Source organism: Musa acuminata, chromosome BXJ1-7, assembly GCF_036884655.1.
Source record: "Musa acuminata AAA Group cultivar baxijiao chromosome BXJ1-7, Cavendish_Baxijiao_AAA, whole genome shotgun sequence".
NCBI classification, from domain to species: domain Eukaryota; kingdom Viridiplantae; phylum Streptophyta; class Magnoliopsida; order Zingiberales; family Musaceae; genus Musa; species Musa acuminata.
The window spans coordinates 39,524,232-39,536,566 of record NC_088333.1 but is presented as its reverse complement, the minus strand read 5'-3'; the positions used below and the strand labels follow the sequence as shown (position 1 = coordinate 39,536,566).

The 12,335-nt window shown below is 37.1% G+C and overlaps 2 protein-coding genes and 2 non-coding genes across 6 annotated transcripts; 1 reads left to right on the top strand and 3 right to left on the bottom strand.

Annotated features, from left to right (window-relative positions):
• Window positions 1-209: 209 nt before the first annotated feature.
• On the bottom strand, window positions 210-283 carry TRNAN-GUU (transfer RNA asparagine (anticodon GUU)). Its single transcript has one exon. It is a non-coding gene; the product is annotated as a tRNA-Asn (tRNA).
• A 450-nt stretch (window positions 284-733) lies between these two features.
• On the bottom strand, window positions 734-807 carry TRNAN-GUU (transfer RNA asparagine (anticodon GUU)). The gene has a single exon. It is a non-coding gene; the product is annotated as a tRNA-Asn (tRNA).
• Window positions 808-1,908: 1,101 nt separating this feature from the next.
• LOC103992475 (uncharacterized) lies at window positions 1,909-5,917 on the bottom strand. 2 transcript variants are annotated; one of them, XM_009412186.3, is made up of 3 exons: window positions 5,551-5,917; window positions 3,149-3,476; window positions 1,909-2,430 (listed from the first exon to the last, which is right to left on the bottom strand). In XM_009412186.3, exons 1-3 carry the CDS (start codon window positions 5,696-5,698, stop codon window positions 2,226-2,228), a joined length of 681 nt encoding a protein of 226 aa, XP_009410461.1. In that variant the 5' UTR covers window positions 5,699-5,917; the 3' UTR covers window positions 1,909-2,225. The 2 variants fall into 2 exon arrangements, with proteins under 2 accessions (XP_009410461.1, XP_018684375.2); XM_018828830.2 differs by having other exon boundaries at window positions 5,555-5,917.
• Window positions 5,918-6,058: 141 nt separating this feature from the next.
• Window positions 6,059-11,138, top strand: LOC135679326 (uncharacterized). 2 transcript variants are annotated; one of them, XM_065192952.1, is made up of 6 exons: window positions 6,059-6,339; window positions 6,744-6,847; window positions 7,521-7,601; window positions 9,232-9,465; window positions 10,307-10,384; window positions 10,502-11,138. In XM_065192952.1, exons 1-6 carry the CDS (start codon window positions 6,228-6,230, stop codon window positions 10,745-10,747), a joined length of 855 nt encoding a protein of 284 aa, XP_065049024.1. In that variant the 5' UTR covers window positions 6,059-6,227; the 3' UTR covers window positions 10,748-11,138. The 2 variants fall into 2 exon arrangements, with proteins under 2 accessions (XP_065049024.1, XP_065049023.1); XM_065192951.1 differs by having other exon boundaries at window positions 6,744-6,940.
• The last annotated feature ends 1,197 nt before the right edge of the window (window positions 11,139-12,335 follow it).

The following is a 12,335-nucleotide window of genomic DNA, read 5'->3' as shown; positions in this document are numbered from 1 at the left end:
CTAAGGATCTTTCGTAGGAAAAAATACGTCAATCTCTCAAAATGTCTTATATTATTTAAATTGATTAAATACTTTTTGAAGTTCTAACGCTCATTGACTCATAGAACTAAGTAAATTTGTATAATCAATATCTAAAAATATTATCATTTCAAACTTATGATTTGTTTCTTCTTCCCTAAAAATAGTTTCTGGGTTATTAAAGATATTTTCGCTAGAGGAAGGGTTTGAACCTTCGACCTTGTGGTTAACAGCCACACGCTCTAACCATCTGAGCTACTCCAGCTGTATATTCTATTTTTATAAGATATAATTAGAATTTCTTTGCACTAATTCTAGATTAATGTTATATTCATGTTGGAAGTCAAGCTCATGGGGTCATCTGATTGCAACTACGCAGATGGCGGCTTCACGAAACAATTGCTTTCTTTCTCTTTCCCTCTTACTCTTTATCTTACACAAATATATTATATATTAAAGAATGTCAGTAAAAATAATAGTAAATGTAATCTCATAAACACGAAATTGAAAACAAATTAAATTAGAAAATATAAAATAATATGAGTTATCATAAAAAGTGGTTCAAAGAATGGTAGTAAATGTAATCTCATAAACACGAAATCGAAAACAAATTAAATCAAAAAATATAAAATAATACGAGTTATCATAAAAAATGTAATATCATAAAAACGAAATCAGAAAATATAAAATAATATGAGTTATCAAAATAATTTTCCGCTAGAGGAAGGGCTTGAACCTTCGACCTTGTGGTTAACAGCCACACGCTCTAACCATCTGAGCTACTCCAGCTCTGTGTATTTAATTGATAAGATCAAATTGGAGTTTCTTTGCTCTGTCAGCTCATGGAGTACGCAAATGACGGCTTCGTGAAACAATATTTGATGTTTGGCCTTATTTCAGATTATGGAAGGAATAGTGAAGCACATAATAAATAGATCAGCAGTGATGCACAGTGTGAACATGGAATCGGTAGGGCTTGAACGAATACCACAAACAACAAAAAAAAATGGCTGTAGGTGAATAACAAGGCACATGTTATATAGGAAGAGGGCGAAGGAGGAGGAGGACAACAAACAAAATGGTTCTTCTCTTCAACACAAACAACCTTTCAACTATAACAAGTCCGGGTGAACAGGGTCTGCCGTACCGAACCATACCGCCCGGTATGGGCGGTATGTACCAGTCCGACAGATTGTCGATGCGTGAACCGTCTGTTACCGATCCAAGTGCACTATAGCACTGCTACAGTACTCGACACACCTGGATGTACCGCTCGGTATACCGTACCGTACCGATACCGAGCCCAGGTCGAAATATCGGTACGGTACGATATTGCGAACCTTGCTGATGAGATATGATCATCCCAACTAACTCAAGCCATACTTACCTTGGACCCAAGCCACACCACAGACCAACCTCCCCTGATCAGCCCACACCAGATCCAGCCATCCAACTTAACTAATTCAAGTTTGGTCCCACCAGTCCATAACTAGTGTCCCTTTCAAAATAACAAAACAACAAAAAGAATCCAATGTCCCCTTTTGCATTCGACAAAAAAACAATTGCTATTAAAACATTTGATGTACTTGACACATGATACATCCGTCTTACTTAAAAAGATATAAGAAGCATCAAACGTGACTAAAGCACCCTCTTACATTTACTGATCACTCTAGGATGTATCTTTTTATGTAATAAAAAGATACATCCTGACCTAAACATTTTCATGGTTAAGCATGGCCTGAGTGAAGTTAAGATTATTGCTTAGCAAGCCTCGCATTTGTGTAATCATACTTGTGTTATGCTCTACTCAAACATACCTAAATAATAAAAAATTGTCTGACAAAACAATTACTGATCACTCTATGTGCCATTATCTGACTACATCTCTTGTCATCAACCAGCAGTGACAAACTAATTCTATTGATAAAAGACAAAATTAGTGGTATTACAATCGACGTTACGGAAACAATCGATTGCTCCCGTCTCTGAGGTTCCTCAAAATGTACAATGCGTCTTATAGTTGGATACTAATCCTCAAAGCGGTAATGTATATGAACAATGCACAATGCAGCTTTTCTCGTTCAAGCCACAGAGAATATCCTTTTACCTCGTATCAATCGACTGACCAAACTCATGTTAACCGACTGACCAAAATTATAATGTGATACAAACAGGTTCCAACAAGTAATGCGAGGCCCAGATACTCACAAAACGATAATCTTCCTGTGAAGGTGCTCCCCTATCGAATGCTTTTCATCATCATGATCATGGAAAATCAAGGTAAGCATTCCGACCAGGACGAGCACCGAGCCAACAAGAAGCTTGTCGTTTCGTTCAACCCAGTGAAACTTGAGCTGGCTGGCACCGTAAAATGAAAGGGCCACAAGAGATGTCATGACGGTAATGGTGCTGCACATCCAGAAAAGGAAATCGTGAGTGACATTAGCAATCCTAAAACACCAGAGAAAAGAGATAAAACTATAAGAAAATCATAGCACACCAACTATATTTTTGCCACAATAAAAGAAACATCAAAGAGTTAAATGCAGGTTGTTCCCTCACTAGAAAAAGAAATCAACCACCAGTAAAAACCTGTGATCCCTCTTTTTGGCCTCTTTTTCCCCCCATTGGATTGTTAAAACATGAGGTATGGTGTCCTAAGTTTGTAAAAACTTTTTCAGATGTTTGACATTTCTAGGTCAAGAATCATCAAGATATCTAGTCTTAGAAAATATTTGTACCATCACTCAGGATACGGATCCATCTATCATACAATCAGATATGCTCTAATGACAATACTTCAGAAATTGAAATAACAATAATCAATCCATGATGCGTGACATATGATTGATGGGAAGATTCTTCTACTATATTTGGGAACATCATATCTAATCTAATTTTAGCAAGAATGACCCATCCCTGCATGCCTACAGAATAAGCATAGTCATTCACCAGATTGAGAAAAGAGCAAATCCTATTAGATCTGAAAGCCTTGATACACCTAACATATTAAATCATTACTTGACAAAAAAATATTTTATTGATGCTGGCCTCAAAACAAAGGTTTTATTTGGATCCAAACCTTTTGATTCACTAGCCTCTCAAAATTTAATTTAGAATGGCTTACCTTAACAGAAGAACAATGATTGCTAGAACCATCATAGACGATGAGTTGCCAACAGCAAGGAAAACAGGAAGAGTTGTTGCACAGGGAGATAACGCAGGTACAAGAACAAGCCCAGCCACTGCCATCTTCTCCATGGAATGATTGTGAGAGTGATTGTGGCCTCTCTTACCAAATAAAAACAGAAGAATATAGCTTCCTCCAAGAACTATGAGCAGCAACGAAGCAAGCTTGTGCACTGTCTCTTCACCAGCTATGGTGTTGGCCATGGTGATTGCAGCAATACCAAGCAGAGAAGTAGAAATCACATGCAGGACAGCTCCAAATACAGCTGTTGAGAGAAGAAGAAAGGCATTCATTTTTCTTCCTAAACAGGAAAAAGTGCTGCAGATAAAGAAGATTTTACAACTCAGATAGTGACAATGGCAAAATCCAAAACAAGCTGATCGATTAAACAATTATTGCCTCTTGTAACCAAAATTTACCTCTTAAACCATAGGTTGGTAAACCTCCAACTATTTCTACTATATCTAGTCGAAAATCTGACTTGCCAGCATTAAGTTTTTGTTGAATTTAAATCTACATTTTGACGTGTAATTTTCTAGCCCGTTTAGTGAGGCATCTATTTAGGACTAAATGTCTTCCAAAATCCAAATTGCATTAATTGATTCAGTTTAATGCACAATTCCAAGAGTCAACCTTGTTCTAAGCCAATATTCTGGACTGTTGTGGAAATGCTTTTGGAACATGAGGCGGCAAGTGTTATACGGTTAGGAACAGTATCCACCACAATTTGTTGTTCACCAAATGAAGTTAATCTGTGGATTTTGCAATTGTCTAATCATACGTGTCCTAATGTGCAGATGTTTTCCAAAGTCGCACTGTCTAAAACCAGCATGATTCAGCATATAGTTGAGTTGCATATGTTCCCTGCAATATAAAATATCTGCTGAATACTATGTCAAGCATCACCACATTGCAGCACCTCTATCTCAGGAGCAGCTTCATTGATCCAATCAAATTTGTTCTTAATGTACAAGTATTCAGAACATTAATATTCAACATCTTAATAAGAGCGATCATATCCTTCTTAAATGTACATTCATATTCTCTGTTGACAGGAGTCACATTGAATATCAACTAGACTCATACAAATTGACACCCTCCAAATGAAGCTTTTGCTAAAATAAAGGATTCAGAAATAGTTTACCATTAATATTTTTATCACACCACTGAGTTTTATAGCAAGCACTCGAAAGCTAATCTAGTAGTTAACCAACGAAGCTGAATAATCAATGTGCATTGAGTAAATAAAGCATGTTTAAATTTTAATAATGTTTGGTGCTTACTTAACATACTAAGACTCGTCATCAAAACCCTTACTGCACATTTTCTAAATGGACTGAATTATCCCGCTGTGGCTAATGAAAAAGGAAAGAAGCACATCTCCAATTGACTAATAGGGGCATGTTTCAATGAAAGCAACAACAGAGGTTTTCAATTTTGTTGCACTTCCCCATGCCAGTAAAGCTATTGTGTATCATTAATCATGCGTGAATGCCAACACCATAGAGCTATATTAGCAAGACTTCATGTTATCTGCAGGCACATGACATCCTGGTTCTACAAAATGCTCAAGTTAGTTAGAAGTTCCACCACCACTATCACCCAAATCATTGGACAAGGAGAAAGACCCATGATCAATAAGGAGCTTAACTGAAATAGGGATGTCACATTAGTCTATGGGTGTCCTAATTCATGAAAATATGTGACTCCACTCTATGGATCATTCCATTTCCTGTTATTGCATTAGGAAGGAAAACCAAAACTTAAGCTTAATATTCCTTAAAGCAGAAAAGAAATATTCACTGAAAGCAACTCCTCGATTTTGTGGAGCTTATCGTACCAGTTAAGTTAATCTCCAGCAAGAAGACCAAGAACAGTTTTTGACCCTGCACTAGAAAAGATTGCTACGAGATGTATAGCCAGCAACAGATAGAAAGCCCCAATCATCTCAACATACCATATCATTCCAATCATAAATAAATTTATCGATCAAATCACAACCAAATAACAATATAAAGAATGCTACGACTACCAAAAAAATCATTTTCAGGTGGGTATCTCTAATAATCCTGAAGCGCACTCAGAAAGAATTGTACAACCTGAAGAATTAGCAGCTGTTACAGTGTTTTGCATCAATAAACTAGTCCAGATATCCACGATCAAGAAATAATAAACTATCCTGACAACCCAAACATCCACGGATCATGAATTTGCTCCAAGATCCATTCCATTGCCAATAACGGAATTCAATCAAGAAGAACAACAAGATCTAGTGAAGAGAAGGAAAGGAAATAAAGTAAGATCTGAAAAGAAATCTTGAATGGTTCACCGGGACTCACTGACAAGGAGAGTGCGCGGGAGTGTCCATTTCTGGGCGCGGCCGACGACGGAGAAGGGGAGCCAGTGGGTGGGGATGAAGGAGTGGAGCAGCGAGACGGTGGCAATCCCTCCGATCGTGGAGAGATCCTTCGCGCTGAAGCCGTCCATTTCCAGCCCTACACCCCTCAAGATCTACAGCTCCCCAAGAGGAAACGCCTTCGTTTCTCAAGATCCGAGCAAGAATTCGCCCCCGGAGCCACCGCGCTACGATCGGAGCCCGCGGATCGGGGAACGGAAGCGAATCGCCGAGGATCGGAAAGCGAGCGCAGGTGGCCACCGACTTCGGGTTGGCAATAACAGGAAAGGGAGGAGCGGGGATCCTCTTCAAGTAATACGAAGAAATAGAATCCTTCAGGCCCTCTAATCTAAAAAATCTTGACCGTTCATTCTAGTATCTTCGTAATGGTCCTGCCGTTATATATACCTGTGTCGGTATCTTCAATGGAAGCCGATACAAAGCGCCTTTCTTCTCGCGCCCTCTTCCTTTCCCGCCCCGCTTTTACATGGGAATTAGGGTTCCTGAGGAGTATATGAGAGCATCTTCTCCGTCCCCTATTTTCCAAACTCAATCTTGCTGGGTTCCCTCGTTGTGGAAATAGGGTTTCGTGAAACCTCTTCTCGGCGCGCTTCTGGAAGAATGGCACTTAGCTGGAGACACCACGTCCTCATACAGGCTTTGCTCTCCCGTGGACCGATGACGGAAGAGGACTTCCATGCGGTCTTCGCCGGCGTCAGTGGGAAAGATCCAGGTTTGTATGCTAATTTTACTGTAAAGATAAGAATTTTATCTTTAGATATGTTGAATCTTTGGCCGCGAGTGATGCAGTAGCGCAGATTTCTATTCATACGTTTACTATTGAAAATCTTGTCAGATCAGACTTACGTTTCTGTTTCCACATAGCGTCAACTTAGGTGGTGTAGTCTTCGTAGATTTTTATATGTAATCTTGATGCAATCCTTTTATCCTTCTTGATATATTAGCTCCAGATTTCGAGTATAGTCTATGAAGGTGTTTAGGGTGCTCTTGAAGAGGGGACATACCTTTCGTTAACCGATGGAGTGATTGATTTGTTATATTGAATGTTCATGTATAAGAAATGCCTTTGTCTAGGATGCCAATGCTTTGCGGTGATTGATATGGAATTATTTGCAGTTACACATCGTCAACTATTTAATGAAGTTCTTCTCAAGATCAACAAAGAACTAGCTTATGTGCAATTTGAGCTGCGAGCATGTCAAAACCAATATGATGGTAAGGTATACTATGGCATGGTTAACAATGTAGCTGATGAGCAATCGAAGCTTGGAACCAAGTATTCTGTTCCACAAATTGCATTTTATAAGGGAGTGGTATGTGTTGTTTGGATCATTCACTTTGGAATTATTTGATCTTTTCTTCAATAGTAAATTCTGGGTAACTTTTTTTCTGCCCGATAGTTTTGAGATGAAGTCTTATCTTAATAATAATATGCAATCTGGAAAACTTTTTCTTTTGTCTTTTTGTATGGATGAAAGTATGAAGTTATTCTCTTATGTATAAGTATTCTGACTGGGAAATCTTTTTATTTGCTTTTTTTTGTTAATGAAACTATGAAGTTTTTATCTTACATATAATTTTTTTTTGTTTTCTTTTCTGTGTGAATGAAACTCTATAAGTGGCATTATAGAAAAGGCAGGTGCCGAAGTTGGATATATATGTTAGGAATTTCCTTATTGGATAGTCATCTAGCTTAATTGAGCCTAGTGTATACTAAACACATGAAAATTTGTTGTTGCATGTTTTGCAGCATTAATTTTTTAATGTAGAGAGAGAGCATGTTTGCCTACATTGCTTTGCTCCTAAGTCCAGTTGCCGTAAGTTTTGAAGATAGAAGTCAAGGCATTATAATATCAATAATTTAATCTCCAAATATGGTTCTATTGGTTCCAGGTAGAAGCAATCGTTCAGGACGTAACAACTCAAGGCTGCATAAGCAGTATTGATGCACTTCACATTCAATTGGAAAATCAGGTTTTCATCTGTTTGCCTCCTTAAATCTGTGAAGCAAAAATAATGTATCTTTCCGTCCTCTTTCTTTTTTTGTTTCTCATTTATTTGAATGTATAGTAGATTTCCTATGAAAAGTGTAGACTATGAATCTGTGTTGTTATTCCTTCAATCAGTGCAGATCTGTTTGACTTTCAAGTAGTTAATGATTTCTATGTCAACTTCATAATAGAAGGCTCTTGAAATTATTTTGGTCGAAAAGATTATGCAAAACAATGTATTCTGATTTTAATCTAACCTTTCTCATACCTGAAAACTTTGAGATTCTCTTTCAGACTTTTTTTCTTTAAAGATGATAAATTTCAACTTGCTACGTGGTGTATATAAAGGGGGGAAAAGAACAACACTAAGTGCTAGGTTTCTGTGAGGCAGTAATGAAGATAGGGCATGACCACATTAGACACGTTTTAGAAAATAGGGAGCAGAATATACTGCAGAGACATGAGAAAATTTCTGGATCTTGCTAACTAGAAGAAATTCTGGAAAATGACACTCTTGTAAACCTGAAATGAAACCATCATCTATTGAAAAGCAGAAGATATCAATTGTATCAAGGGCTTGTAACCACAATAGCAAGGTTGCCTATGCACTGTAATGGTTGTTTCTGAGATGAGCATGTGTGGGAAAGCTTCAAGCAGCACAGTCCATTGACATAATTGATGAGAATTCTTGGCCTGAGTTAAATTGTAACAATCAATATTTGTCCTCAAACAGGCATACTAATATGCCCATTAAAATGAATAAGCTAGAAAGTTTTTGATAAAATTAGGATGACATCTACTAAGGTATATCAACAACAAATATAAAGCTTAGTTCTTAAGCAGCTTTGGTATCATGAAAAGGCCTAATTATTATACTGTTACCATGTATTTGGTATTGGAATAGTATCATTAAGGAATCTGACTCATGGACATGCAATTAAATATCTGACATGGCTTTTGGATGTTGGCACGTGAGTTATTGTAACTTCTATAGCAGTGGAACACTGGAGTTGTCTGTAGTAATTTGATTTCAAGTATCAATTTTCCATGGTTGAACAATTGACATATCTGTTTTTTTTTTGTTTTACTTACCTCCTATCAATATTGCCCACTAAGTGGTGCAACCTAGCTCAGGTTTATATCTCATCCAATATAACTGTACGCAGAACTGACTAGACTATCACACACGTAATGTTTTTTTACCTCATATTGCCCATTTACTACTTTTGATTCCTTATGGTCTAAGAAAATAATTGTGTTCAATTTCAATGACAGCTTATTAATTAACCAAGTTAAGGAAAGGCCAGGTTTGGAGCTCTTTGAAGTTTCTTCTTGAATTAACATTTACTTAAGATACATGATAAGTTGAAGTTGAAGATGAAATTTTCAGTTTTTGTTTACCAGAACTAATGAGACCCATGTCTTACTTTGGCTTGCCTTCCAAGCTTTACTTTATTGGTGTGTTCTAATGCTTGTGTACATATCACAACACTGTATGATTAATTAGGTTTATCTTATGAAACGCGAGGACTTTTATCTTTTTAATGGCTTAACCAGGTGAATAACTATCTTTAAGCCATCAAATTTTAATCAGCAAAACACAATTATTTCAGGTTCAGAATTGTCAGAGTTCACAGGATACGCAATCTCGAATCCCTGCTGCGTTCAAGAGTTTCACAATGTCTCAGAAGGAGAAAACTCTTAATGATCTCATAAAGGACCAATGGCTGTGCTATACCTCTGATAGTAGAATAGGCCTTGGTTTAAGATCATTCTTTGATCTTAGGAGCTGGTTTTTCGGTAATGATGTACCATCATGTGAGGTCTGCAATGAAGCTGGAGTGAAGGCATGTTTCTACTTACTCTCATTTTTGGTGATCTTTTGATTATCATCCTTTTTGTTTTCTGTAGTGGTTAAACTCTGCTATTAGTTTTTATTGGTAGATTGCAAATTTCTGATTGTTGATGGGTACTTCTGTTTGCATACTTTTGTTATCAGCTTGCACTTTCTTGGTTTAAGTGTAATATATTGGCTAGATGATTTACATGATGCTGAAGAAAAAAAATCATGTTGCAGTATGGGAAGCCCTTTTATGCAATATTTTCAGTTATTATATGTTGGGATGAACTTCAAAGGCTTCAATTGTCATATATCTTTAAGAGAAATCACCTCTTCTCTTGTTCGCCAAGCCTATGCAGTAACAATTAAATGTGATGCATGGCCAATGTTCAAGATTTGCTCTGATGACACTATAGGGTTCACACTTCTAGGAGATACTAGCAGAGTAAAGTTTGAGTTGATGATATCTGATCTAGAACTTAGGCACTATGATAGTTAGCAATTGCATGGTATAGAGTATCAGAATTTCCTGGAATAATGGCTTCATATGGGACAAATGAGCTACTGATTGGATGATTGTCTGTTCACTGGAGGGTTTTTTCAAGTGGCATCCCTACTTGACTACGATGATCATCTTGGAGAGAATGTCAAACTGTCTAATTAATAGAGAGATCTACTTATAATTATAGTAATTATTTATGCCGATTTACTGGGCATGCAAAATCAATGCCTATGTTAGATGATGTTCCTTGTCTGCCAGTGGGAATGGCACGATAGAGTTGGCTTGTTATAAATTTATGTGAATACAGTAATCATCATTTATTTCACTCACAAATTTTGCTCAACAGGCTTCTGTATGTTCCAATGAAGGATGCACTGTCCGAATTCATTATTACTGTCTGAAGAAGAAATTTCCGCAACGGAAGGTATGAACTTCTCTCACCCATTTTTTCAACATTTGTCAGTGGAAGGATATTCTCTTGGTTAGTTCATGCTTCTTTTAGATTGCCAACTCGCATCTGTTTGTTCATATGAGTCATTAGGGTTCAAGGGCTTGTCCTGGATGTGGTACCGAGTGGCCCCGTTCAGAGTTTGAGGTAGATCACGATGTACCCGAGCAGACGCAGGTGCCTTCAGCTGATCTTTCTTCAAGAAAGAGACCCAGACGCATGAAAGCTGAAGCAGTTGCAGCAGTTCAATCCCAGAGTGAAACTCAAAATGAAGCACCATGTGGCCCCACACAAAGGAGGAGGCTCAGGAGCTGCAAAACTGAATCAGTGGAAACCTAAGGCGAAGCTTCTCAGTCTGCCATGCCCTCTAATATCAGAAGCCGTAGGTCTGACCATGCCTAGTGTAAGTAATCCTGGAGCATCGCCACTTGACAACTTTCAAGTAAATACAGTTTCTTCTTACCTTTTTCCTCTTTTTCTTTTGCTGCTCCATGTATTGAAAAGCTGGAACCACCAACTTGTGTTAATCTTGATGTAGAGCTGTATCATGTAGCTGGAACTCAACAGGTACTGAGCATCTCTACAAGATGAGCTCAATTGGTTGCTAGTAACTGTGGCTCTTAGTCATATTAAGTATGTTCCTGTTTCATTTCACTACATCTGGGATAGCCATGTACTGGACAAAACTCACAATTGTTCTACCATTCAATGTTTTTGTGTCTTGACACTAGTACTCATTGAGAGAGCTGCCAAAGATCTCATGGATTTGGTTGATGCTTTACTTGATGCACAAATGTTATCTATTGTGGTAAGCCAACCTAATAATTGTTGAAGCTGTTTGCAAAAAGTTCTAGATGGATTCAATGAATGGGATATGGTCAACTTGTTGAACATGTTTGGAAGGGTTTTGGATGCATTAAATGAATAGGATATGATCAGAACACAATTAACACAAAAGATTGGGAACTATTGTACAACTAAAGAAGTTACATGTATTGAGCATAATGTAACATTACTTTCAAGCCCACTGGCAAAGTTTGTCACTTTAAAGAGTTCATGATCTACCAAGTTGGGTGTACCTCAAGCAGTACTATGGATATATTTTGATGCTAATGTCAGATGCTGGTGTCACACTCAACTTTAGATGCATGTATCAAACCTACTTATAGACTTTTTGCCATTATCAATTTTAATGTAGCATATATCCCTTTTAAATGTTACAAAATTTCACATATGTCTCTGCTTTAACATCTTTCCAAAAATCATTTTCAGAAGATATTCTATGTTCAATATGCATAGCCATAAGTTTGAGATCTGTGTTCATAAAAAAGAAACACAAAGTACGCAAAATATCCATGACATTTTTAACAATTATAATGAGTATTTAAGTGATATTAACAATAGGATCTCCACTAGCATTTAATCCACAATAACCTATAAACAAACCTTTTGAAATTTGAAGAACATATTTGTGCTAAACTGGAATTTAATAAGATAAATATGAAGACCACCAACTTTGCAGAATATATATACATGCAATTTTACCCTTTTTTTAATTTACTTGAGCAGTAAACATGGATATATTAGTACCAATTTGAGATGCAACTAATGTTCTTGCTATCCTTTGCTTATCAAACCCAAGTTTGATTCAAATATGACAGTCCAATTGAGTCTTCAAGCTCAACATCCTATATGTAACATCTCACCAGATTACAACAAATAAATGGGCAGACTCTAGTAGTTAAAGCTTTTCCATAACAAAACATTATTTAGGCACATCTTGAAGATGCCATGGGCCTTAAAAAATAAGCATAGGCAATGACATGATTGGAACCTGCCCCAAGATTATTGCTTTAATCTTACAAAAGATGACACCTTCAATTATTAACCTCCAGAAAGCCATATTAAAATAATGTCAAAGATCAAC

Excerpts from the sequence above, each read along its gene's own strand:
- LOC135679326 (XM_065192951.1), top strand. The coding sequence starts at position 6,228 with ATGGCACTTAGCTGGAGACACCACGTCCTCATACAGGCTTTGCTCTCC. Across the intron at positions 7,602-9,231 it reads ACATTCAATTGGAAAATCAG|GTTCAGAATTGTCAGAGTTC; the intron begins GTTTTCATCTGT and ends CAATTATTTCAG. Across the intron at positions 9,466-10,306 it reads GCAATGAAGCTGGAGTGAAG|GCTTCTGTATGTTCCAATGA; the intron begins GCATGTTTCTAC and ends TTTGCTCAACAG.
- LOC103992475 (XM_009412186.3), bottom strand. The coding sequence starts at position 5,698 with ATGGACGGCTTCAGCGCGAAGGATCTCTCCACGATCGGAGGGATTGCC. Across the intron at positions 3,477-5,550 it reads CCCGCGCACTCTCCTTGTCA|CTGTATTTGGAGCTGTCCTG; the intron begins GTGAGTCCCGGT and ends TTCTCTCAACAG. Across the intron at positions 2,431-3,148 it reads ATCATTGTTCTTCTGTTAAG|CACCATTACCGTCATGACAT; the intron begins GTAAGCCATTCT and ends CTGGATGTGCAG.